The sequence below is a fragment of the Buteo buteo genome, chromosome 22, assembly GCF_964188355.1.
Source record: "Buteo buteo chromosome 22, bButBut1.hap1.1, whole genome shotgun sequence".
Classification (NCBI taxonomy): domain Eukaryota; kingdom Metazoa; phylum Chordata; class Aves; order Accipitriformes; family Accipitridae; genus Buteo; species Buteo buteo.
The window spans coordinates 12,823,400-12,847,710 of NC_134192.1; the positions used below are offsets into that span (position 1 = coordinate 12,823,400).

The 24,311-nt window shown below is 56.1% G+C and overlaps 2 protein-coding genes across 7 annotated transcripts in view; one reads left to right on the forward strand and one right to left on the reverse strand.

The window, feature by feature from the left end:
- The first annotated feature begins 47 nt into the window (after positions 1-47).
- LOC142043258 (aryl-hydrocarbon-interacting protein-like 1) lies at positions 48-4,252 on the forward strand. 2 transcript variants are annotated; one of them, XM_075054209.1, is made up of 6 exons: positions 48-543; positions 1,231-1,410; positions 1,621-1,809; positions 1,886-2,062; positions 2,194-2,335; positions 2,868-4,252. In XM_075054209.1, the coding sequence occupies exons 1-6, from the start codon at positions 448-450 to the stop codon at positions 4,010-4,012; spliced, it is 1,929 nt and encodes a 642-aa protein (XP_074910310.1). In that variant the 5' UTR covers positions 48-447; the 3' UTR covers positions 4,013-4,252. The 2 variants fall into 2 exon arrangements, with proteins under 2 accessions (XP_074910310.1, XP_074910309.1); XM_075054208.1 differs by lacking the exon at positions 48-543 and having other exon boundaries at positions 845-1,410.
- Positions 4,253-5,151: 899 nt separating this feature from the next.
- Positions 5,152-24,311, reverse strand: part of DRP2 (dystrophin related protein 2) — a 39,233-nt gene continuing 20,073 nt past the window's right edge. For 3 of the 5 annotated variants that reach the window (XM_075053812.1, XM_075053816.1, XM_075053813.1), the window contains 21 exons: positions 22,250-22,383; positions 21,271-21,427; positions 19,987-20,107; positions 19,194-19,462; positions 18,566-18,712; positions 17,972-18,050; positions 16,711-16,771; positions 16,246-16,307; positions 15,893-15,967; positions 13,665-13,866; positions 13,374-13,459; positions 12,485-12,642; positions 12,180-12,346; positions 11,752-11,863; positions 11,220-11,356; positions 10,865-10,930; positions 10,014-10,079; positions 9,573-9,716; positions 8,662-8,899; positions 8,399-8,519; positions 5,152-8,239 (listed from right to left, as the gene is read on the reverse strand). In XM_075053812.1, the coding sequence (XP_074909913.1) occupies positions 8,103-8,239; positions 8,399-8,519; positions 8,662-8,899; positions 9,573-9,716; positions 10,014-10,079; positions 10,865-10,930; positions 11,220-11,356; positions 11,752-11,863; positions 12,180-12,346; positions 12,485-12,642; positions 13,374-13,459; positions 13,665-13,866; positions 15,893-15,967; positions 16,246-16,307; positions 16,711-16,771; positions 17,972-18,050; positions 18,566-18,712; positions 19,194-19,462; positions 19,987-20,107; positions 21,271-21,427; positions 22,250-22,383 (2,739 nt within the window). In that variant the 3' untranslated portion in view covers positions 5,152-8,102. Of the gene's footprint in view, positions 8,240-8,398; positions 8,520-8,661; positions 8,900-9,572; positions 9,717-10,013; positions 10,080-10,864; positions 10,931-11,219; positions 11,357-11,751; positions 11,864-12,179; positions 12,347-12,484; positions 12,643-13,373; positions 13,460-13,664; positions 13,867-15,892; positions 15,968-16,245; positions 16,308-16,710; positions 16,772-17,971; positions 18,051-18,565; positions 18,713-19,193; positions 19,463-19,986; positions 20,108-21,270; positions 21,428-22,249; positions 22,384-24,036; positions 24,196-24,311 lie in introns of those variants that run through there. The other 2 variants (XM_075053814.1, XM_075053817.1) reach the window with 2 other exon arrangements.

A 24,311-nucleotide genomic window follows, 5' to 3' on the forward strand; every position in this document is an offset into this window, starting at 1 on the left:
ACTGAAATGCTCCTTGCGGGGCTGGGTCAGAGGGAGACTGCGTGCAAAGGGGACCCTGTGAGCTGTCACTCTGTGGCAGGAACAATGCCCTCCTGATCAGGGAGTTTCTTTAATTCCTCACAGACTAGGCAGGCAAATCCCAGATTAACCTGGTAGGGTGGGAAGAGGATTAGAAAGGCAGTTCCAGAACGCAACAGAGGGCACTGTGGGCTTCAGTGAGGGTGTGCCCCTCTCACAACCTGAAGGGCAGGGAAAGGGGAGAAAGCTTCCAAGCTCTGCCCCCAGCACACAAAGCAAAAGGCCAGCAGCAGCCCTGGGACATGACATGTGTGTCCAGATAGACAAGAAAGGGAGATACCCTGAGGAAGACGCGGAGCTTAGGAAGGGCCAGAGCGTGCCTGTGTGCATGTGCCTGTGACCTGCTCCGGGGGGCTGGCAGGAGCAGCCATGGAGGAAACATACTTGCTGAATGTGGAAGGGGTCAAAAAGAAGATTCTGCATGGAGGCCAAGGGGAGCTGCCGAAGTTGCAGGATGGGAGCAAGGTAAGTTGTCTTGGTTGTTACCCCAAAGCCCTAGGAGAGGGGAGCGGGTCTGCAACATTACGGTTAGATTCCCTGCTCACAAGCCAAGCTCCAGGTATGGGAAAATCCCATCTCCAGGAGATCCCTCGCAAGTGGGGTGCAGGAGGGGCTGTTTTGGGCGCAGGCAGCCACATTGCCCACTGCCTTCACCTTGCATTGGTGCAGTTACCCACCTCCTCCCTCTGTCCTGGGGCTGTTGGAGCTCAGCAGCCACAATGGGTTGCTGGAAATCTGCCTTTTCTGACGTGTCGAATGAGTGAGTGGTGCCAATGGGGACCTCTTGGGTCTTTCCAAGATTGCCCAGCCCGTGGGTATGGGCAGATCAGCGTGGCTTCTGCCAGGCCCTGGTGTATGCTGTGGGAGAACAATTTGTACTGGGTTATAAAGGGGGAATACAAAGAGAGCAGCAGGATATAGCACTGATGGGTGTTAAGACACTCCACCATCTGCTTACTGTCTAGACAAGTGGGTAGGAGGAACAATCTCCTGCTGTGGATGGAGAGCTGCCAATCAAACCACCACCTCACCCGGAGCAGGCTTGGCCCTGTGTCCTGGCCCTACGGCAGAGGGCTTTGGGGCTGGGGAGGGGACAGGGGGCTCTCACTGCGGTGCCTGCCCTGGCTCAACACTGAGCTTTCTCTGGGGCAGATCACCTTCCACTTCCAGACGCTGAAGGATGACTTTGAGCGGACAGTCATCGATGACAGCCGGGAAGCTGGCATCCCCATGGAGATCATCGTGGGCAAGATGTTCAAGCTGGAGATCTGGGAGACACTGCTCAGCTCTATGAGAGCCGGGGAGGTGGCCGAGTTCTGGTGCGACGCCATCGTGAGTGAGGGGCCCGCAGGCACCCACTCCCCTCCTTTCTGCAGAGCCAGGGCATAGGACCGTGCACCCCAGAGATGCTCCAGCCTTGCCTGGTGCAAGCACAGGGTGCACAGGTGTCACTTTTAGCCATAGTACCAGGGGGGCTGCCCCATAGGAAAAGGGTGCAGGCTGGCCCCATGAGGCTGAGCATGGTGCTCCCCCTCCTTGCAGCACACGGGCATGTATGCCCTGGTCTCCAGGGGCATGCGGAGGATTGCAGAGGGCCGGGACCCCCTAGAAGGACAAAAGCACCGCTGTGGCATGGGCAACATGTTTGACTACCACAGCACGGGCTATGATGACCTGGATGAGCTGCAGCGGACACCGCAGCCCCTCATCTTCATCATGGAGTTGTTCCGGGTAAGGGGGATGGTGGGGATGGCTGCCAGCGCAGGGATGGCCAGGGCAGGCAGCTCAGGTCCCCCTGCCTATGCAGGTGGAGGACCCCTCAGCATACAAGCGTGACACCTGGGCCATGAGCAAGGAGGAGAAGCTGGCGGCAGTGCCTGTGCTGCACAGTGAGGGCAACCGCCTCGTCCTCCGCAAGGAGTTCGGGCAGGCAGCAGCAAAGTACCAGGAGGCTGTCATCTGCCTGAGGAACCTCCAGGCCAAGGTGAGCAGGATCCAGCCACCTCCTGTCATCCCTGCCTGGGTTTCCTCAGCAAAGCACTCCCCTGTGGGCCCTGGGTGCCCAGGAGGAGACAGCCACAGCTGTGAACCACCCACTGTGGCTCCCTGGGGCAGGAGAAGCCATGGGAGGATGGCTGGCTGAAGCTGGAGAGCTTGGTCACACCACTGGTGCTCAACTACTGCCAGTGCCAGCTGGAGCTGGGCGAGTACTATGAGGTGCTGGAACACACAACGGAGCTTCTCCAGAAACACAACGGTACCTGTGCCCTGCATCCCACCCCCTTGCTGTGCCCAAGGCCCTCAGGGACTTTGTCCTCTGGATCCCCCATCTATGACAATGCTCATCCCACATCCCTCTGCCTGTGATGTTACTTATGTCATCTGGCTCCCTATGTCCACTGCAGAACCTGTGTCCCAGGTCCCCCTGCCCATGACAGTGCCCATGTCCCTGGTTTCCCCTGTGCATGATGGCACCTGCACCCTGTGTCCTCTAGGTCCCCCTGCCTACGATGTTGTCACACATCATCCAGATGCCCTTGCCCACCATGGTTCCCCCTGCCCATGATGATCCCTGCACCCCATGTCCCCTGGTGCTCATGGTGGTATGTGCATGGCCCAGGTGCCCCTGCCCATGATGGTACCCCTACCTACAAGTGTGTCCACGCTACGTTCCCCTGCCTATGATGGTACCTCTGCTCTGTGTCCCCTGGGTACCCAGGGTCTCCAACTCCTGTGGCTAGTGGCCCCAAGCTGCAGGACCCCCGCCGGGGGCTTTCCTCTCCTGGCAGATAACGCCAAGGCCTATTTCAAGCGGGCGAAGGCCCACGCTGCTGTCTGGAATGAGCGGGAGGCACGGGAGGACTTCCTGCGGGTGGCTCACCTCGACCCCTCCATGGCGGCTGCTGTGAAGAAGGAGCTGAAGCAGCTGGGGGAGAGGATGAGGAAGAAGCATGTGGAGGATCAGAAACGCTACCAGGGGCTCTTCCAGCTGCCCCGGGGGCCACAGGCCAGCAAGGGGCAGGAGAGCAGGGAGGTGGGCGATGGGGCAATGCTGCGGGAAGAGGCACCCCAGGGTAAGGTTGGGGTCCCGGAGACCCCTGGGCAGGGGGAGTGGCGTGCAGGGACCGAAGAAGCAGAACAACCAGGGGCTGACCAAGCAGAACAAGGGACCCCCGGGGCTGGGTGCGAAGGGGCAGTGCCAGGAGGAGAAGCAGCCCAGGGGCAGGCTGCAGGGGTGGAGGTGGAAGTGAGGGATAGGACAGGACTGGGGGAAGAAGGAAACCCGGGCACCTCTGGGGCAGAGCCAGAGAGCAGGGGAGCAGAGAAGGGGGTAGAGGAGGAGGGGGAAGAAGAGGAGAAGGTGGAAGAGAAAGAAAAAGAGGAGAGGGAGGAGGAGAAAGCAGAGGAGGAGAAAGTGGAGGAGGATGACGAGGAAGAGAGCCCAGCAGCAGAGAGGGAAAAGCTGGCTGTAGGGCAATATGAGGCAGCAGGGAGGACAGAGGCAGCAGGGTTTGGGCAGGGACTGGAACAGGGAGCCAGTGGGGCAGAGAGAACTGGCACAGGGAGCACGGCCAGGGCTGAGCCAGGCAGAACCCCAGCACCCGGGCCATCCAGTGAGAGGCTGGGGCCAGCCGAGGGGCCCCTGGAGCTGGAGGATGAAACACCTGTAGAGGCACTGGAAGAGGGGAGTTGTGGGGAGCAGCCAGCAGGCAGTGGCCAAGGAAATGCTGGGGAAGGCAATATCCCCCCAGACAGCTTCACCCCCAGGACAGTGCTCCAGGCTGGGCACGCGGAGGCAGAGGAGGAGCTGGGTGGAGGGGCAGAAGTACCCCCCTGCCCCATAGCAGCCAGGGAAGGGGGTGATGCACCCCCAGGGCAGCCCAGTGAGGGCAGAGAGCTTGAGGCCACGACCCTGGGGCACGGCCAGCCCTGAGCAGGGCCAGTTACCCCTGGATGCAGGAAAGGCTGCTGGACCACTGGGGCTGCTGTACCCTGCAACCCCCAGGGCTGGGGGCTGGCCCTGAAGTGACACTGGAACAATGCTGTCCTCACCCTGCCACAGACCACCAGCCCTGCTGTGCAGCAGTGCCTGCTGCCTCCCTGCCCCAACTCATTGGCTCCAGCACCTTTCAGCTGGGCCCCCCTGAGCTTTGCTGGCTGAGAAATAAAAGATCTTCCCTGGCACCATTTGCTGGATTTGTTCCTGGACGTGACCGGCTTCCCTGATCACAGCCCACACCTCCTGCCTTGCCCTGGAGCCTGTGGCACAGGGATGGGGCATTTTGCTCTACCCTTGAAAGGGGAAGAGCAAGAGGCTGCATTTCACCCCCATTTAAGCACCTGAATCTCCTGTGAGAGAACTGTCCCTGTACTTCCCTGCAGTAGCACCATCTCAGGCCTTTGCCCAGCCCCACCAGCCTTTCCAGGCAAGGGTGGTAGCAGGTCCAGCCCTACAACTATCAGTCCTGGGCAGGCTTCACCATCAGCCAAGGCTGGGCTGCACTCTGTGTGGCAGGAAGGGACTGAGAGCCCCCAGCCTTGCCCTGGGCTAGTCCTCAGCTGAGCCCCTCACTGTGCCATGGAGACATGGGAAACATGGGCAGCGCTTACAGCAGAGGCACCTGGACACCTCTGGGCACTGGAAACCTAATAGGACTCCCAGGAGAAAGTATGGAGGGAGAGGACTGCCTGCCCAGCATCCCACTGCTGCTTATAACATTCCTGGGGCTGAAGGGTTTCCTATAGCAGAAGTTCCTGGGCAAGGAAGAGGGACTGTCCCCACACAGACCCTGCCCCAGCGCTCAGCCTGCCACGTGGCCCTGAGCAGACCTTGCTGGAAGAGGGCAAAGGAAGATGGTGGTTGGGGCATGCACCTGTGTCTGGGGAACCCAGGGCTCTGCTCACAGCTTCTGCTCTGCCTTGAATGGTGTGGACAGCCAGGGTGACACAGGGCACAGGGACATCTGTGTCCCAGCAGCCCTGCAGGAACAGTGTCAGGATAGCACAGCACCAGGAGCTGCTCTGACTCAGCCAAGGTGCATGAATAGAAGAGGCCAGAGCACCAGTCTGGGTCTCAGTATAAATACAAATTTATTCTCTTTCCAGAGCAGACATGGTGTGAAGCAGCAAGGACAGCAGCACCACAGTACAAGGTTACCAGAGCATTAGCCAGCCTGCTCCCCTCCCTGCCGCATCCCAGCTCCCAAACAGCCCAAGCACCCAGCCTGGCCACCACTGCTTCCCACACTTGGCACTGGGGCCAGAAGCTCTTGCCCTCATCCTGCCTTTTCCTTCCTCCAGCTCCCACCAGGCCGGGTACTCCTGACCTCATCCTCAGTCCAAGGCCTTGCTCCTCCCCACGGTCCCCCCATCTTGCCACTGGAATAACAGGGGGTTCCAGCCAGGTCTCACAGGTTGGCATGTGGTCACTCACCACAGTCAAACAAGCAGCTTGACACACAGCATACTTACAGCCAGCCTAACACCAATGCCACTGCTTCTGTACTCCTGCCGCTCGCCTGGGTGTGAAAGGGGATGTCAAGGACAGCAACCTGCACCACTGGTAGTGGACACTGCAGCACAAGACCCTGAACACCTGGCTGTAAGGCTTGCACCACTTAATCCCTGGAGTGGGCACTGCTTTGTACCTCTGAGAGCACACTGAAGACAACCGCACTGTCCTGTGCTGCCACACACTGCCTTGGTCCAAACCTCCCCAACCAGCTCACCACTGCATCCCATCCCAGCCAGTGACAACAGCCCCATCCCTGTCCTCACAGCAAGCCCTTTTTTGGGCAGGATGCTTCACACCAGCATGCAGCCCTGCCTGCGCCCTGCCCTGCCCAGAGGGCTCCGGCATCTCATCCCTCAGCCTGTGGCCCCAGAGCACCAGGGCCATCTCAGCCTGTATTCTGGGGCACCCCACAGCACCTGACTCTACCTCTTTCTCGACATAACACAGCATGAGACAGCCAGCCTGAGGGAGCCTTTGGGACCAGGAGCTGCCACCACGGAGTTACCCTGCCAGCTTGCAGAACAGCCTCCTCCACTGCCTGGCAGGACTCACCTGCTTCCAATGAGTGCCTCCTGCCCCTCAGCCCAGCTCAAACTGGGGCACAGAAGCAGGGCAACTGCTCCTTGGGCATGGCAATGAGGTGCCCTGCCTGTCCTGCTGCCTGCCCACACCACTATGCTCCTGCATCACAGCCCAACATGCTGGTGGCCCCAGGGCTGGAGCTATGGCTGGAGAAACCCGTTTCTGCAGTGCCGTGGGGATTGGCAGCTGCAGAAGCTGGGGCTCCTCATGGATGAAGCTAGGTCCAGGCAGGACAGGCTCTCAGTGCCATGGCAAAGGCACAGCTCCCCAGGAAACTAGGTGGGATGGAGTACCTGCTGCCAGTCCGCCAGCCCTCTGCTGAGCTCCTCTTGCAGTGGCCCTGCTCCAGGGCAAGCACCAGCAATGGGTAAGGTGCTGGTCCCCACGGGAGCAGATGCTGGGCTGGACTGAAAGTGAAGGGCAGCTGCACTTACAGTATTGGAATTTTATGGATTGAGTCCATGAGAGTATTTAAGTACAGAATATATATAAATATAATATATAGAAATATATGCAAATTAAATGATAAGGCTCTGTTATAAAGACCCTCTCAAGATAAGGCTACTAGCTGGGCTGAAGCTCTAACATGGACTCATCCCCACTCCATAAACCTCAGGGACTCTCCCCACTAGAAGGTATGTACCTGGCTGGCTGCGGAGGCCTGGGTGGCAGAGAGAGATCAATCCGTAAGGCTGGCAGCTGAATACTGTTAGAAAGAGTTTTTTTAAAAACAGTGGCTCCAGGAGTGTTTTGGTGCCCATAAACCTGGAGACCCCTGGGCACAACTGAAGAGGAACAGGATGCTGAGCTCTGCATCCCCCGAGAGCTGCGGGCAAAGGCAGCAGCCCGTGAGCACTGGGGGAGACAGGCAGCTTTCATGGCTTCGCTTCTTTCTTCTGAACCTTTCCACCCAGGCTTGGACACTGTGGCTGAGTGACCGAGCCAGCCTCCTGTGGAGCCCACAGTCCCGCTCCTGCATGACCTATGTTCCCCTGAGATCTTATGGAGCTAGCAAGCATCCTGCACGATCAGCTCAGAGGGAGTCTGTGCAAGGTCTGCTGCAGCACAGGGAGCATGGCAGGGAGAGGAGAGGGAGGAAAGCAGCCAGGTAGCTGGTTAGGAAAAGCCTCTGGCTCACAGGAGGTGTTAGATAAGGGAGGTCATACCTGAAAGAGAAATTAAGAGGTCAGGAAAATAGGACCCAGAGCCACCTGGTTAGAACAGGGCTGGTGCAGAGCCAGGAGGATCCTGCTCAGGGATGGCAGAAAGTGGGTGAGGGTCTGCATGGGCAGAGAGGGAAGCTCTTCCCGCCCTTGTGTTAGTGCTGGCACCAAGCAATGTCTCTCCCCAGCACACACATGGGTAGCCTGGGTGAGGGACCGAAGGCAGCTCCTGGGCTGGAGCACAGAGGGACAGCAGGAAGACCAACACCAAAACCCACTGGGCGAGTGGAGCACCATCCGCACACACATCCCCCAGTCCCCATCCCTGCTGGGAAGAGCCGTCCATGAGCAGCCAGGAGAGCATGCACCATTGCTTCCATCTCACCAGGTAACTGGGGCCTTGACCTCTCCTGGAGAGGGGTCTGGACAGGGATGAAGCAAGGAGGTCACTCAAGGTGATTGCTGCAAACTCAATGCTGGCAGGTCTGTCCATCTTCGCAGTGGGGAGCCCCCTGAGGTGTGGGGTCCCAAGCAGCGCAGGAGGCTGCCTTGCAGCTCATCTGAGGGCATCTAGTTGGTCCATACTCTTGGCAGCTCTGATCGCCTCTCCTTGCAGGTGTGAAACCTTCTCCTCATCCTCTCTGTGCCCAGGCCACACACCAGTCCCAGCAGCACCGTGGCAGCATAGCTCTTGGCTGTAGGTGCTGCAGGGGATCGGCTGTCGCAGGGAAGCTGGGATCGGGGCAGGGCTCTGTGGGGAAACCTCATCTGAGGGAGCAGTAAGAGGCCAGAGAGGGGGATTTCACTTGAGTACCTCGAGAGTTGGGGAAGGCGTTCCGCAGCTTCTCCATGATGTCTTCCAGGCACACGCTGACTTCCTGGGTTTTGGCTTCCACATCATCTGCAGCAGGAAAGAGGGCAGAGGGGTGGTGGTGAGCAGGCTCTCTGGGCATCCACCTCACCAGCCAGCATCTCTGCAGGATGGCAAGGTGCAGGCAGCTTCCTGCAGCACTGAACCAAGGGAGCGGGGCTGAGTGCTCAGCCCAACCCCAATCCTCACCTGCAGCTTCCGTGTCAGGGGTGTTGTGCTCTTTCTCCTTTGCCTGGCTGCCTTCAGACTGATGCGGAGAGGAAGCCAAGGAAGAGGCTGCTGAACTGTTGCCATCTGACTCTGCTGGAGGCTGGAGAAAGAAGGGGGGTTGTCACCATCCTCTGTCCTTGTCCTCCCCCACTTCTGATCATCCCTTTCGCCACTGCCCCAACTCTGTTATGGCAAAGGCCACCCCAAGGATGGGCTTCCCTGGATCCTTGCTCTGACAGTACCTGCATCAGCAGCTCCCTCAGCCGGTGCAGCTGGGACTCCAGCTGCTTGTTGTGGTCCTCCAGAATCTGCATGCGGGTCTCCAGGCGGCTCTTGTGCTGCCGGAGGATTCGTGCTTCTGCCAGGAGCTCATCGTTATGTGGGTCTTGCACTGATTCGGGGGAGCCTGTAGCCAAGGTTGGAGACTCCACTGCCTCATCATGCTGCCATTTCAAACGTCTCAGCTCTCCCTGGAGTATCCTGCAAGATAGCCTAGGTCAGCATCACCACTCTCCTTTCTAAAGCCTGCTGGAAACACCCAACAGCTGCACACTGGGGATGGCCCATGACTCAGAGACAAAACAATCCTGGAGGCTTTGCCAGATGTGAAGCTTGAGGACCAGCACACTCCTGCACTTTGTCCCTGCACCACAGGGTGGCCTGCCTGCAGCCCTACCCCTCAGGCAGTTTACAAAAAGACATGCAACTGCTTTCTAAGAGGCTGAAAACAAGGGCAGCGAAAGGATCACCTCCTCCTGAGCCAATGTGCCCTGCCTAGAGCCTCACCTCATGTGGTCCAGAGCAGCACAACAACTGTTTGCAAGGGTCTCAGGGACAAGAGAGACAGCAGTGCCCTGCGTGCACTTCAACTATTTTGGGGTTCAGGAGGGGAACAGGTTCTGGGGATGGAGGCAGGAACATTTTGGGGAACAGAGTCTTCTCCGTTCCTTGGAGAGCACACCCTCACTGAGTGGTCCCATAAACATTTTAGGGCTCAGCCTAGACACCTTCCAAACCAGCCCACTCGGCTCCTCCGATCCCCAGCTCCAGCCCCAGCAGTTATCCCCTGGCTCCACTCTGAGCTATGCCAGGCTTCTCCAGCCCTTTCACCTAAGGCTATAAACCCCACTTTCAGAGTTGCCCGTGCCCCTACCTGTTCTCATCCTCTAAGTGGGCGAGGATTCGCTCCAGCTCTCCTTTGTCATCCATGCTGAGGCTTCCTGGAACCTGCTGGCTGCCCCCAGGCTCTCTGTCGGTGATGGGGCTGGAATGGCGCAGCAGGTACTGGTCCTCGTCCCTGTTGCAGCAGGTGGAGAAACACCTTAGTGAGAAACATCAGTCTCATGAGATTTGTGTGCCCTTGGGGAAGGACAGCCTGGAGGGAGATGGTTTCATATGGAAGCTCATTCTGGCTGCTCCAGGTCTAGAGCTCAGAAGTGGCTCAGCAACACTGGGTAGCTGGGGGTGCCCAGGAGCCTCAGACTCAAAGGAGCTGGGAAGGAAAGCATTTCTGTGCCCTGGCTAGACAGGGATGGAGCCACAAGAGCCCTGACTTGGCAGGAGGTGAGGAGGAGGGAAAGGAGGCAGAACTCACAGGCTATCGTCAGGGGACAGGCTGTCATTGAAGAAGGAACAGTTCTGGCTTTCCATCTCTGCAAGCCTGGAAGAAAGAGAAACAGGTTGAGATATGGTCAGAGACACCCTGAATGTCTGCTTGATGCACCCTACTTATGGCAGCCTCTGCAAGACCCCTCTCTGGCAGGGTCTCCCAGCAGGCCTGCACCAATCTGCCCCCCTTTACAGGCTCTAGAGAGTTTTGCCTTTTTAGAAAACAAAAGACACTGCTGCTCTCGGGTGACAGTCTCTGGAATAAAGGTCTGCTGCCATGCAGCTCGCTCAGCCTCCTTTCACATAAGCAAAGGGCTGAAAGCATGCCAGCTCCAGCCTAGGGCCTGAGCTACAGGCTCCCTGTGCTCCTTGGGTCCCCATTCTGCTTGAACCCGTGGTGAGGGCAGAGGCATTACAAACAACAAGGCAGCAGCCATGGGAAGTGTGCAAGCAGCACTGGTGAGCGCACAGGCAGAGCAAGACATTGAGGGATCTGCCTGATGAGAATCCAACTAGCAGCTCATACTGAGAAGAGCAGGAGGGTACATGGAGGCTGCTTCATCACCAAGACACCTGCTGTCAAATGCATGGCATTTGCTGCCAATTTGCATGGCATTAGCCATGTCCCAGGCAGGAGCAAAGTGGTGCAGGCCTCTTCCCAACAGCACTGCAGCCTGAGCCACCACAGCCAGCCTCTGCCTGCCAGGCAGCATGCTGGGAAGCGTGGAGGGGGCTGCGGGCAGCAAGAGCTCGCCACGCGTCTGCCCCGAAACCCCTCCACACCCATTGGAGTCATGCTCCGTGCCCTGGCGTGACAGGAGTGCCCAGTGGTGATACCTGCTGGCAAAGTGCTCGATCCGGGAGTGGGTGTCAGCATGTGGTAACATCGGGGAGGAGGCTGGTCTGGAAGAGACGTACACTGGTCGGAAAGGCTTGGCAGTTCTCGCTCAAAGCTAGGGCTTGGAGAGGCTGCCCTGGTCTCATGTGGGCTGAGAATAGCCAGGGACAGGCTGGAGAGGGAGACTGAAATCTCTGCTCCTCCAAGAACTAGGTGCCGTATCACCCCCAGAGCAAGTGCCCCCTCCAGCCCTCCCAGGGGAGCCCTGTCTTGCAGCTAAGATGCTGCTTCCACCCATGGAGCCCACGTATCAGGCAGGGTTGAAAGACACAGCCCAGGGCACAGACAACTCACGTCTCGGAGAAGTCAGCCTCAAGTACCGACTGGACGGGCAGGTAACCTCTCTGCGGGTGCTTGCTGAAATACTGCTTGGACCGAAATTTGTTCTTCAGTGTTGTGGCAAAGTCTCTCATGTTCTCACTGGATGTAGTCTGCAGAGACACAAACATTACCAAGAGGCTGCTTAATGAAAAGTGGGGGACCACACGTCAGCATCCACAGGAAAGAGGTCCCTTCAGGCTGGGCACGAACTCCACAGAGGAAGAGGCAGACACAGCTGAGGAAGCAGGAAGGGCACACGGCAGCTCTGTCAGCTTGTCACGGGGCCTTGCGCAAGCCAAACTGGGCATTGGTGGGTGCCATGCATCCTGCTCACCATGAGCCCCAGAATAGCAGGGATACAGGCAACCTCCAGCATGCAGAGGGAAATAAAAACACACAAGAGATCCACTTCTGGAGCTGCACCAGCCTAAACATCGCAAGGCTGCTGCCGTTGATGGGGAGCTCCTCTGAGCCAAGACCCTCCCAGCGCAGCCCAGCTCCATACCGGGGTGTAGTACTCCATGATGGGGTAGTGCAGCTTGTTGCCCTTGCTGGCCCGCCCAGTGAGGAAGCAAGTCTGGCAGATATCCACATTGAACTGCTTCAGGCTCCGATACCTGGAGAGATCAAGAGGCCACAGGGAAGCAGCAAGAGTCAGCAAAACCACATCATTTTGGAGCCCAAGAAGAGCTCAGCAGGGGACAGAGGTGGTCTGTGTTGCTCTCGCACCCCACTGAACCCACAGTGCTGATGGGTAAGTCCCCAGAAAAGCATCCTGCTCCTTCCCCTCTGCTGGCACCTGGTCTGGCCTGCCTGAAACACTGCTGCTGCAGAGCTCTAGGTTCCCCCAACAGCACAGAGCAAATTCAGCTCCCTCCTGCAGGACACCATGTACTTCCCTTGGGGGCCAAGGTCCCATATCACAACCCCTACCTGAAGCCCTTGATGGGGCACTGCCGGCAGACGGAGCACTTGGTCTGGTGCTTCACCTGCTCAGCTATGGTCACCCGGTGCAGCACGGCCAGCCACACCATGGACTGTGGCTCCAGGTTGGCCCACTCCAGGAACTGGGATGCCTCGATGGCAGGCTTCCCATTGCTCTGGGGAGGGGAGAGGAAGGGGCTACTTAGAGCTGGGACCCAGCTGTGATGGTGTGCAAGCTCCTTGCCACCTCCGAGAGACTCTCCCCAGCATGGCTGCTGCAGAGGGGGCGGCACGGACCATGGCACCCTACTTACAAAGCGGAAGCAGCTACGGATGCTGGGCTCCACATTGCTGCCCCCAAATGCCGCCACTTCCCCCAGCTGGCGTGGGACCTGGATGGCCTCGTGGAGCAGGACGCCAAGGTGCCGCTGGTCACACAGTCCCCCAGTGTTCGCCACTTGGCTGAAGAGATCTGCCGGCAGGACGGACACATAGCCCCATTAGAGACATGGCTGATGCCCCAATACACTGGGCAGGACGCAGGCACGGGGGAGCAGTGTGTCGATCAGACCAGAGGCCCCATTGCCTGTCTCCAGCAGGGAGCTCAAATCAGAAGGAAAAACTGAGCTATGATTAAATAACCTTCACCAGTATCCTTCCAGCTCCCAATAACCATGAGTTTAGAGTCTTCTTGAGACAGGTTACATACATCACTTCTTTAATGGCCACAGCTGGCTTGCCCTCTATGAATCTGCCCAATCCCTTTATTTAACCCCTTGATGTTTCTTATGCTAACTTCTCCACAGTATCCCATGGCAGAGAGTACCATGGTTAAAATGCAGTGAGGAAAGGGGCTTCCTTTAATTTGGCTGAAACCTACTTCCCAGCCATGCACCCTTGGGTTTTTTTCCTTCTGGGAAGCACTGGATAACCTTCTCTGTGCTGTTCCTTATAGTGCCATGCAAGCAAGATCACCGCAGCACTAGTCAGTCTGCAAAAATGCCTCCTAATTTAGGCAGCGTAGGCCTGGGGAGGGAGGGAGGAAGGGAGGGAGAGGTGGTGATGCAAGCAGATTAGTCACTGCAGGAAAGCTGTTTCTCTGCTCTTCCTGGGCAAAGAAGGCTAAGCCAGGAAACAAAAGCAGTTCTGCTTTCCCCAGGTAACTCCACACCAGGTCCTGGGGTATGGAGATGGGGCACTCACACTGAAACTTCTCCTTGACCTCTGTCCCACACAGACATGCAATGCCCGTCTTGAAGGAGAGAGCCCTCATCTTCCCACTGCGGCCACTGCAAGGCAAGATATTGCACAGATTTGCAAATGTTTTGGAGGGTTTTTTTATGCAGGGGGGTCAGCAAGGCAAGCCTGCGCCAGGCAGCCCCCTCGCTAGTGGCCAGGGCCTTTTTGCAGCACTGCCAGCTGGAAGAATAACATGGAGGTTTCCTTCCAAGCATGGCAGCTCCACAGCTCAGGAGAATGCCGAGGGAGTGGTACCTGTCAAAGACATTCAGCAGCCAGTTGAGGCTCATATCCACACAGAGTGGCACATTCACCAGGATGCCCCGCTCCTCCTCCAGCCTCTCGTAGAGGGCAGTCAGGCAGTGGATGACCTCCACCACGTCCATCGCCCGGTCACTGGGCTGCAGGTCATGCTCATTGAAGATTTCCAAGGCCGTGGCCAGGGTTACCATGTCCACTGCACAGAAAGCACAGGTGGAGGGATCAGAGGCACAGAGGAAAATGGGAGAGGTGAAAACCAAGAGGAGGGAGACACAGTCCTGCCCTGCCCTGGGGCAGTCTCAGCCCCACTGCTGTGGGGAAGATGCTGGCAGGATGGGCACAGCTCCCAGAATTGCTCTCCCACCCATAAACCCCTCCCAAAATAGCCACATCTCCACCTATAGTCAACTTGGACCACCATTCTGTGTGGCCTTCTTTCCCTGCTGCTGTGGCCAACCATGGCCACAAAAATGCTACCCATGAAAGGCACTGTGCAGAACCACAGGTGCCCAGAGCCAGCCTCCCACATGCTGGGTCCCTGTGGGGCTGGTGTGGGGAGGTGAGGGGCCACAGAGCCACACAGACCATATGAACAGCTGCCCAGAGGTGGAGCAGTCCTGTCTCCAGCTCTGACTGGCTGCGGGTGTCAGGGCACAAACCTAAAATGGGGCTAGGACAGTGTGAGCTACCCTGGCTACCCTGCTTTCAGATTTCTATGGCCACAGGTTGTATGTGCTATCATGTTTAGCAGCCAACAATCTTACTTTCCTGAAAATCTTTCAATTTCTGAGACTATTTATATTTTCAGTGCCTGGGGGGATCACGTGCCATTTCCACATTGTAACTTCACTCTGTGGAAAACTCCTCCCTTCTCCTGTCAAAGCTGCTGACAGTTGCACTGGGGCACCCCAGTTCATACACCAGTATCGCTCCTGCTCACCCTTGTGTCCATACTGCCCATGACTGCATATGGCTCTGGCATGTTGCACACTGCCCCTTTCCTACATGGCCACTCATTCCACCAAACTTCTCATCATGGGGAAGCTGTCTTGGCAGCCTCTTTGCCCTTCTCAAGTATGTCTTGAACAAGAAGCACTTATTCATGTTCTTCCATGTCATTTCTGGGTTGGGAAGAAGGCACCAGCACAGCATGCGAGATGCAAGAGATGGGCAAAGACGCACAAGCAGCACATGGAAGGGCTCTTCTTTGCTCTCTGCCCTTTTCCCCACCATGTCTGGTGTTTCTCCAGCCACTGCTGCATGGCAACTTTGCAGGGTGGCGAAAGCTAACTGCTGCTTTCCCCCATTTGCACTACATCAGCCCTGAATATCCCCAGGTATGGGGCAGCCTGGTCACCACAGCGTCATGAAACTACTCTGCCACCAGGGTTCAACTCCCTTGAGTACCAAACCTCCTCTCACCCTCACTCAACCTTCTTCCAGGCCTTTCACAAGATGTCACGGAGCACAGGTCTGCCTGGGACCCCACTGCTGCCTGGCTGTGTCTCCTCCCCATTGGGAATGATTAATTCAGGAGGGGTTTTCCTTCATCCTGCTGCTGTTTCATTTTGACAGAGCCTTAGGCAAGAGGCCTTACCAAAAGCTCTCCAGCAGCCAAGGATGCTGCATCTATCAGATTCTCATCCACCTGCTCACCAATTCCCTTGGAAACTCCTCAGCAGCTCCCGAGGAACAGCTTCCTCTCAGAGACCCACGCATTGTGTTTAACTCCTGTCGCATCATATCCACCTCGCTATTAATCCTCGTTTCAACTGGAGTTTTACCAACAGTGCAGAAGTCAGGTTTATTGGCTCCCTTCCTCCTCTTTAAGTAGCGGAGCCCTCTCTGCCCCTGCCAGCAAGGCTGGTTTCTACTCTTGGTTACATCCATGGCTTCTCCGGGCTCCTTTGGAGGTACTGGGTGAGCCTCTGCCTGATCCCACAACTTTGTAACTCTGAGATGGACCTCTTTGTTCTCAAATCTCGTTGACTAACACCTGCCCTTGAGGCATTTCCACCCTATGCCTGCAAAGAAGCTGACACAGAGACATTGCTGGTGGATTTGCTCAGCTTTCCAGCCACAACTCATCTTCCTAGCGCTTCTCGCCTCAGCTACCTGTCCCCTGGTGGGCTCCTGCCTTTGATGTGCTGATAAAAGCTTGTGTTAGTTTAATGCCTTTATCAAGGGAGACTCAGCAGGAGGGAAATACTTCCTGCACTCACATCGCAGGGCTTTTTGCACCCGTCGTAGCTTCATAGCCGTCCGATATGCTGAGAACTTGATGTTATTCAAATCCGCTGCAATAACACAGGAAAAGAAGAATAAAACCACAGCTCGACATCCTTATCTCCAGGGCAGGAAGCAGCAGTTGCAGTTCCCAGACTCCAGCCCCACCAGCAGAAGCAGAGTGTGTGCAGTAGGAGGAGGGGCAGAGCCTGGCAGGTGGTTGCACCCCATTGCTTTGGGGGGGCCCTGTGCCACAGAGGGGAGCAGGCGGGCTGGGGGGATCTCACATAGCACCCCAAACTGCGAAAAGGCGGATGTTATTCGAATGGCTTTGTGGCAGCCTCCTTACCCAGTGTCTGGTACAACTCTGTCATCTTTGGGTGGTCCCAGCATGTCGTCTGGGCCTGGTGACTGGAAGGAAAATAGAAGGAAACCAAGAGTCAAACTGGGAATTAAGCAGCTGCCATGAGAGATTAAAAAAGGACCTGGCCAGCCCTGGAAGCAAGTCCCCCAGTGCCTGCAGACACTGGGGCTGCTGCACCCCAGTGAGCCCACTCCCCAGCCACAGCAGCATGGAGGATGCCCACAGAACCACTTGCTGCCAGGCCCCCTTCCTTCCAGCCAGTGTCCCCCCTCATATGGGGCATCTCAGCAGGCAGGAAAAGAGTGGCTTTGCCAGGTTGGGGGTCACATGCTTTGCTGGAGGTCAGTGCTTAGGCCAGTCTGCTCACTGCCCCCCGCTCCTAATTGGTCCCTAATTCCTATTCCCACTGGGCCAGAGAAGACCACGGGCTGCAGTTGGGAGCACACTCACTTGATGTAGTATGGCACTTTGTTGGGGGAAATGGCTCGCTCCCAGGGGACCTGGACAGAGGCTGCAAGGAGAGAGACACAGATGTCGGATCAACACCAAATGCTCCTTTACGTTGATTCTGTTTCTGATGAGAGCCCAGTGGGACTGTGCCAGCAGGTGGGTCAGAGGCCAGCAGCCTCTGAAGAGGCTGTACCTTCCCAAATCACCAGCTGGGGGTGTTGGAGCGGGCAAGTTAATGCTGCCTATAAGATGCAAGACTGCTGGTCTTGTCAGAGGCATCTTGCCTCTCTTGAGATGGGGGCACTGAATCTGGCTGAGCTCAGAACTCAGGAAGAGATGCTTCATGATGCTTTGATGATGCCCAAGGAAACGCCGTGGTTACCAGCGGGCAGGACTCATAGCAGCTGGGATTTGGACACACACAGAGCACTGCCTGTTATGGCCAGGCTTGGGCACCCACAGCATCTGCTGTTTCCATTACTCATGCTCTGTGTGTCAGCTGCAGCATCTAGGGAAGATGAGGACGCATCCCATACCAGTTGCCGGCCACCCTATGTTTGTTATCTAGAGGATGAAAGCCCTTTTATGATCCTCAGCTATTTTCCCTTGTCACAGGCAGTTTGTCAATTCCTGCAACTGGAAAAGTCACTCTTCCTTTCAGATAGGAGGACATAGTCTGCAGAGAAACACAGGCCAACAAACCCCACTGCTGGGCTCAGCATTTCCAAGGATGGACCCCAGACTCTGGAGCACAACCGGCTGCCCATCCTTTGCAGAACTGAGAGCCACCAGCCAGCAGCAGCTCAGCTTTGTAGGAACAGCATCCCTCTGCCTCACCACGTGAACAAAAGCCTCCTTAACGTGCACATTTTTGGCCTCCGAATGACTAACATGGGGTATGGGGGACTGCCTTTTTCTGCCATCTGTTGTCTTGCCCACCCAGTCTCTGAGGCTGGCAGGCTACCAGCGTCACCTAGGAGCTGCTGCTGCAAGTGTCACAGCTCTGCGCTCTGAAGGGGAACCACACTCATGTCCCACCCTTGGTCCCACAAGGTGAGGTAGCACAACGCTGACTTTGGGAGATGCCTTCTGCTCTGGTTTCTGTGCACCAGGCACTGGCCTGGGCCCTTTCCTAGCTGTGTGTGTGGCTCTGGGCCCGGCAACAGTACCCTGCACCCAATTTTCCTGTGCCATAGCCCATGCTAAGCCACTCTGCAGAGGCAGCCTCATGGCAGGAAGCCAGGAGGAACCTCTCACATACAGGAGAGGAAGTGCTGGGAGCCTGGTCCGAAGTCCCGGTGGGCATCTTGGAGCTGCTTCAGGCGTTCGTTTATGGAGGCCTGGAGAAAGGGACAGAAGAATTCAATGGCAGCCCATCAGGCATTTCAGATTGAAGCCCCATTCAGGAAGGCTTGTGCGTGGACTCAGACATGCCCCAGCACGCAGGTCCTCTTCCTTCTTCATCTGCCTTGGTATTTGCATTCCCCAGTCCACTCAGCCCTCTACACCTCCTCCCACAGGCTGAAGCAGCACAGGCCACATCTCCAGCTCACCTGTATCCATATTTCCACAGACATCAACAAAACCACAGCTGGTACTGACCCCTCCATCAGATCCTGATTCTTCTCAAGACAGCATCCTTTGTTCCTCCCATTGCCTTTTCCTGCTCAAGACCTCTACAGATTTACCAGACACTTTCCTCACACTGAACTGATGCTCTCCTCCTCCAGGAACACCAACTATACCATCCCTGCTATGCCAAGCCTTACTTTATCGTCCTTGAAGCTCAGCAGTGACAGCCCTTCCCCAGCGTCCTCCTGCCTGTAACTTATTTGCAGTGCTTGGTCCTTCCCACCTGCAGCTGCTTCCAGCGTGTGTTGATCTGCTCCAGGGTACGGGAGTTCTCCATGGACAGGTGGACATCTGAGATGGCAAGCTGGTGCGCAAGATCATTGACCACTTTCACCCCATCCTTCATGGGGGAGAGCTCCTCTTTGAACAGCTGGAGTCCCATGCCCAGGGGAACAGGCACAGGGCAGAGTAAGAAAGAAAAGAAGCAGGTGAGTGGTCAGGACTTGGATCTGATTCCTCTGCTACAAGCTAGGGTGGTCTAGTGACTGGCAACATGCTGCTGACTAACCCTTCCCACAGTGTACTTTAGCAGGGGAAGAAAAAAACAAGAAAACAAACCAGCCAGACTGGAGATTACTCAAATCTCCTGAGAAGTGGGATGTGGACAATGGCTCATCTATGCTGAGCCACTGTACCTGTGTAAGGTCTGTGCCATGACAAGGTGCTCAGCACAGCCAATTGCTCAGGACACTGCGGACCAAATCCACACTCGCAAAGCTAAGGGGCTGTCGGCAGGAGGACTGGCCCCTGAGACCCCAAGTAAGGAGGCTGCATTGGACTGAGCAGCCAGGAGGAGCAGCATTGCTCTCCTGTGAAGCAGCATCTCATCACCTTCTCAGAGCCAGAAGTACCTTGGTCGACTGGATGTGCTCTGGCAAGGAGTCAATGAAGAGGTCCCCAATGGGTTCCCAGGTTTCACGCACGCTTTCAGCCTGGTCCAGTGTCGTGCTGAGCTCCTCCATGGCCCCTTTAATCTCTAGCAGCTGCTCCAGTGTCCGTTCAATGTGGCGGTGCTGGTCCACACACCGGGCCGTGAGCTTCTCCCACAGCTCACTGGCCACGTTTGCCTGCTTCCAGACAAAGCGGCTGATGTTTTGGATCCGGTGCCGGGGAGAGACATCTGTGAAGGCAAAGCAGAAAGGGAACAGAGAGCAAAAATGAGATCCCAGCCCAGAAAAGAGTGGGCAAGAGAGGGAGGGAGGGCAGGAAAAAGGGAGATAAAAAAATCTAGGGAAAACTGGAAAGAGGGAGGGAAACCAAGTGATAATAGTATCCATCTCTGCACCAACTCCTCTAGGTATCCAGCCTGTCCACAGACCTCTGTCTGCTGTCTGTCCTCACAAGCAGAAGTCCTGCTGCCCTTTAAAAACCTACCCAGAGCACATTTGATACTGTCTCATGAGATGCACCCCATCACGGGCTGTGCCAGCAGCCTCTGCCTTTGCCCAGGACAGAAGCACCTCTCTGTGCCGGTCTGACATTTGGGCAAAGGATTGGAAACAGCCTGGTGTATGATGGTGCGAGGCAGAGCACTGATGTCCTGCTTTGTGCCACACCAACCATCTCCATTCCATCCTCTCCAGCTCAGCCCAGGAAGACCTCTGCTGTGCTATGGGAGAACAAGGAAGGGGGAGCTCCACAGACCTTTGCTTTCTGAAGTTGGTTCTTCTAATTCCTCAAATGGATGCTGGGAAAGGAAAGCCTGTGCCGACTCCAGGACAGAGTAAATGTATGGTCCCCGAGACTTCACTTCTTCCATGAAAGCCTGGAAAACACAGAGATGAGACAGCAGGCTGAGCTGGAGAATCGTGCCCCTGCTGCCCTCTCACCAAGGGCTGGGGTGATTTATTCACTCCAGGGCCCAAACCTCACTGGAGACACAGAGAGAAGTTAACAGAGAAATATTTTTGCAGTTCGTGGAAGGAATGACCACCTGCAAGGAGGTGGCTCCTGCAGAGGTCTGGACTGCAGCTTTGCTGGAGAGGGGAGGTGGAACAGCAAACCCAAAAGGGTGTGTTGAGCCAGGGCTGTGCAAGAGGAACTGCTTTATTGATGATGCTTTCACAGGACTGCTTGGAGATGCTCCTCACTCATGCAGCGAGACCATGGTCGTGCAAACAGTCCTTCCAGCAGCTGTTCAGCAACAGGTCCAGCTGCCAGAGGAGCAAGGAGAGGAACAGCAGGATGCCCCAAAGCAGCACATATGCCAGGGCAGACCTTGGAGGCAGGCTGGTTTAGGATGGCCTCTCCTCCTCTCCAACTGCAGCCCCCCACTGGTTCTGTCTGCTGGATTGGCTATTAGTGCGCCGGGGAAGTGGCTAGCTCCAGCGAGGATGAGGGATAGCAACAGTAAGCAGCAGTTTAGTTTTGTTTTCAAGGTAAAAACAACTAAAGCCCAACAGCCACTTGCAGTAAGAAGGAAATGCACTGATCAAGGAAGCAGGAAACTGATCTGTCTGGGTTTACCCCAGTTCCAGGTATGATGATAACATGCTACTGCAGGAATCACTCATGTCCTGACCACCAGGTTGCCTTTAGACCAACTGACCTCCTCAGGCCCTGAGATCCCAAAAGCAAAGGCCAGTAAGAGGCAATTCCCTCTGTTGCAGAGGTAGGACACAAGGAGGAAACTAGGAGAGAAGTGATGGGGCCCACTACCAGCTGCAGCAGCTGCAGATGACTTGAGGTCATAATGCAGATTTATTGTCTAAAACCAGATGGGCTCCACCTGTTGCATGCTATGGATATTTGCTACGGGACTGGGGCTCTGCCATTCTATAGGAAGCAGAGATGGAGGTGGGCAAGGACTGGTGCACTCACAGGCTGTGGGTATGGGCAGTGACACGAGGCAGCGGTCCCAGGCAGGGCTGCCCACCTGCAGCTCATCTTAGCAGTGAACGGCTGCAGGGGAGGTGTGAGGGAACGTACCGCGTGTGTCTCCTTTTCCTGCTGCACCAGGAGGACATCGCCCCTCAGGGGCAGCTGTGCAGAGAGCTCCTCATCCTTCTGCCCGAGCCAGTCTATTATCTCCTGGAGAGGCACCTGCAGCTTCCCACTGTGGTCGGAAAAGGCCTCCAGCCGAGCCCTGGCAGGAGAGTGAGGACAGCAGGATGGAGGTCAGACATGAGAGGAGCAGGTTCCCCAGGGAGAGAAGGCACAGCACCATGGCTGGGGTGGTGACCCCAGGCACCCACAGGACCCCACCAGTGACTGGCAGCATGCCTCAGCATGGTCTATGCATGACCCTCCGCCAGCACAGATGCTGCACTGCTAGGTGAGGTGAAGCATGGAGGCATTGGGGAGAGGAAGCTCTGAGACTATTCATCACCCTGGAGCCCAGAGCAGAGGACAGAGTCACTTTGCATCTGCCTGTGGGTCAGGGCTGTGCTCTGGCTAGCACAGAGGGCTTGCCTCAGCTTTTACATGACTGGGCAGCTTCCAGGAGCCTTGCATTAAGGCAGGAGACAATTAACACGCCCCAGTTAAGCTCTCTGTCATGCTGGCTGTGGAGCTGCAACCTCTGACAGTCTGGAAGGCATGTTCCCCCTGCGCGGTGGAGGGGGCTCCCAGCAAAGGGACAAGCGCAGAGGAGGTGGCAGCAAGGCCGTGGGACAAAAAGAGACAAGCTGCAAAAACAGCAGCGGCAGAGGATGGAGAAAGCAGCAGAAAGTGCGAAGGAGGGGAGGGGAGAGGAGGACAGGATGGGTGGAAATGGAGGGGATGCTTTTCAGCGTAGGGAGAAAGACTCAGAGGTCTGTGGACAAGAGGGGAAACCAAGCCAAGGTCACTGTGGATTCATACGGCTCATCAAGCAAACAAGTTCAAAAACCTCCTGACAAACACGTGCTGCAGGCAAGGCTGGAAGGCCAAGCCAGCCCCAGAGCTTGCTCCGGGCAGGGACTCTTACCGAAGGCTGTGGGATTTCTTTTTGATCTCGTTCCAGCAAAGATTCATCTCCAGAGGGGCCCGGGGCCTGGCAGCACTGCTTGGAGCCCGGGAGGTTACACACAAAGGTCCTGCACCATCCTGTGAGGCTTCAACCTGGGCAGAAACAGAACCATACTGTATCCAGAGGTCGCTGCCTAGTGCTTATGACACTTGCCTGTGGACACCTACCCCCCCGCTCCCCGTGTTGACCCTGCCTGGCTTTTCAACTCGCAAGGGGGCTGCCTGGCTTCCAGAGGGGTCTGTTAGCAGCTCCAGGGAAGCTCATGGTCATGCCTGGAGGAAGGATGCAGTGCCAGCTCCAGCAGCACTAAGAGCAAAGGTTGAAGGAAGGGCTTACTGCGTATCTCCTGTTCTGCAGGATCTCTGTGCTCCTCAGTTATCCAGCAATGAACTTTTCTCACTGCTAGGTATTAAATCAGAGCTGGCCCTTGTGTGTCACAGTCCCTGCAGGGCTAACAGTGATTTATTTCCACGCCATACAGGGCTGCTGTGCTTCAAGAAGAGGCAAGCACCATGGGTCCTGTTATTCCTAGGGAACAAGGGGAACTGCCAACCTCCTTCACGCCATCCCCAGTACTGGGAGCTGCCACCTGCTCCTCTACAGAAGCACAAGGGTATTCCCTGCCTGCACAGCAAATCTGAGATGCCGCTTCTCCTCCACAGATGCTGCTTCTCCTCTGCTCCTCTCCAGAATGAGCAGTGGTGGGAAGGATGCTCTGTGAGGCCGTGCAGCAGATGACAGCAAATCCTAACCCAGCCACACAAAGGAAGCACACTTTGTACCGTGCCACTCAGCCTGCAAAACTGGCTGCTGATACCTGGACAACAAATCCTCAGTGGCTGGGGGAAGGAATCCTCTCCTGAGCTTTTAGCACTGTATCATGCTCCTGCTCGTGATGGCAGCAAAGACATCATTGTACTTGCTGGCGACAGTAACACACACCAGCAGGACTAGAAGCACCTCACATAGGACTCGGTGAGTGAGAGGGGATTTCCTCTCTGAAAAATAGTTTGTTGTGCAAAACACACAGACACATTGCATTTCCACAAGTGAGACGTTGATGCGCTTTGTTGTGGAAATGGCACCATTTTGATCTAATGCTACTTTGATATTAGAGCTCATTTATGATAATTATCCCCAGGTGATTAATCAAGCATAATTAACTGCATTAGCACTTTCTAAACAGCACATACAACAGGCACCACTTTGCCAGAGAAGGGCAGCCACCTCTGGGGGAAAGCAGCAGCTCTTCCAAAGGGAACATGGAGATACGTGTTACTTGTCCTGTCCAAGGGCTCCTGGAGGTGTCCAGGGGACAGATCCAGTCAAGCCAAGGAGAACAACAGGCAGGAGGAAACCATCAGACAAAGAATTTGGCTGCACAGCTAAAAGAATACCCCCTCCATCCCAGTTTTCAGAGAGAAAACAAATGATCACTGAGACTGGTGCTAAGTTTGCTTCATCTAAAAACATCTAACGCTAGACTGTTCTCTGCCTCCCCATCCTGCCACTCCAAGAACATCAAGAAAACAAAGAAAACCATCACCCACAGAGTTCACAGGAATCTTGGGGCCATGAATAATAAACCACTCAAGCTAAAATTGCTGCTTGCATGTAGAAAATTCAATACTCTGCATGTGCACATCCTCATGACACTGAAGTAGGTTAGCCCCATAGTGCGGCCAGGGAACACTCCAGCCCTCCCCTCTAACCCAGAAGATACCAAAGGAAGGGATCAGCTCTACCTGGGTGCAACTGCAGCACAGCTCAGTAGACAATACAGTCTTCCCAGCCTTGTTTGAAGAAGTTAAAAGCCCACCAAGCCTGCAACTCACAGACCATCCCCAGCAGATGAGCCAGTGACAGTGGCCAAGCAGGGCATCTGCTCCCCTAGAACAAAACCCCTGCAAGCAAGCAGAGGGAAAAAGCAGTGCTTTCCCTCTAAGCATCCCCTAATCATCCCTTCCCCAGAGCCCCAGCAGCAGCAGCCTGGATCTGCATTCCCCCTCCACCCTTGAAC

Excerpts from the sequence above, each read along its gene's own strand:
- LOC142043258 (XM_075054208.1), top strand. The coding sequence starts at position 1,078 with ATGGAGAGCTGCCAATCAAACCACCACCTCACCCGGAGCAGGCTTGGC. Across the intron at positions 1,810-1,885 it reads TCATCATGGAGTTGTTCCGG|GTGGAGGACCCCTCAGCATA; the intron begins GTAAGGGGGATG and ends CTGCCTATGCAG. Across the intron at positions 2,063-2,193 it reads TGAGGAACCTCCAGGCCAAG|GAGAAGCCATGGGAGGATGG; the intron begins GTGAGCAGGATC and ends TCCCTGGGGCAG.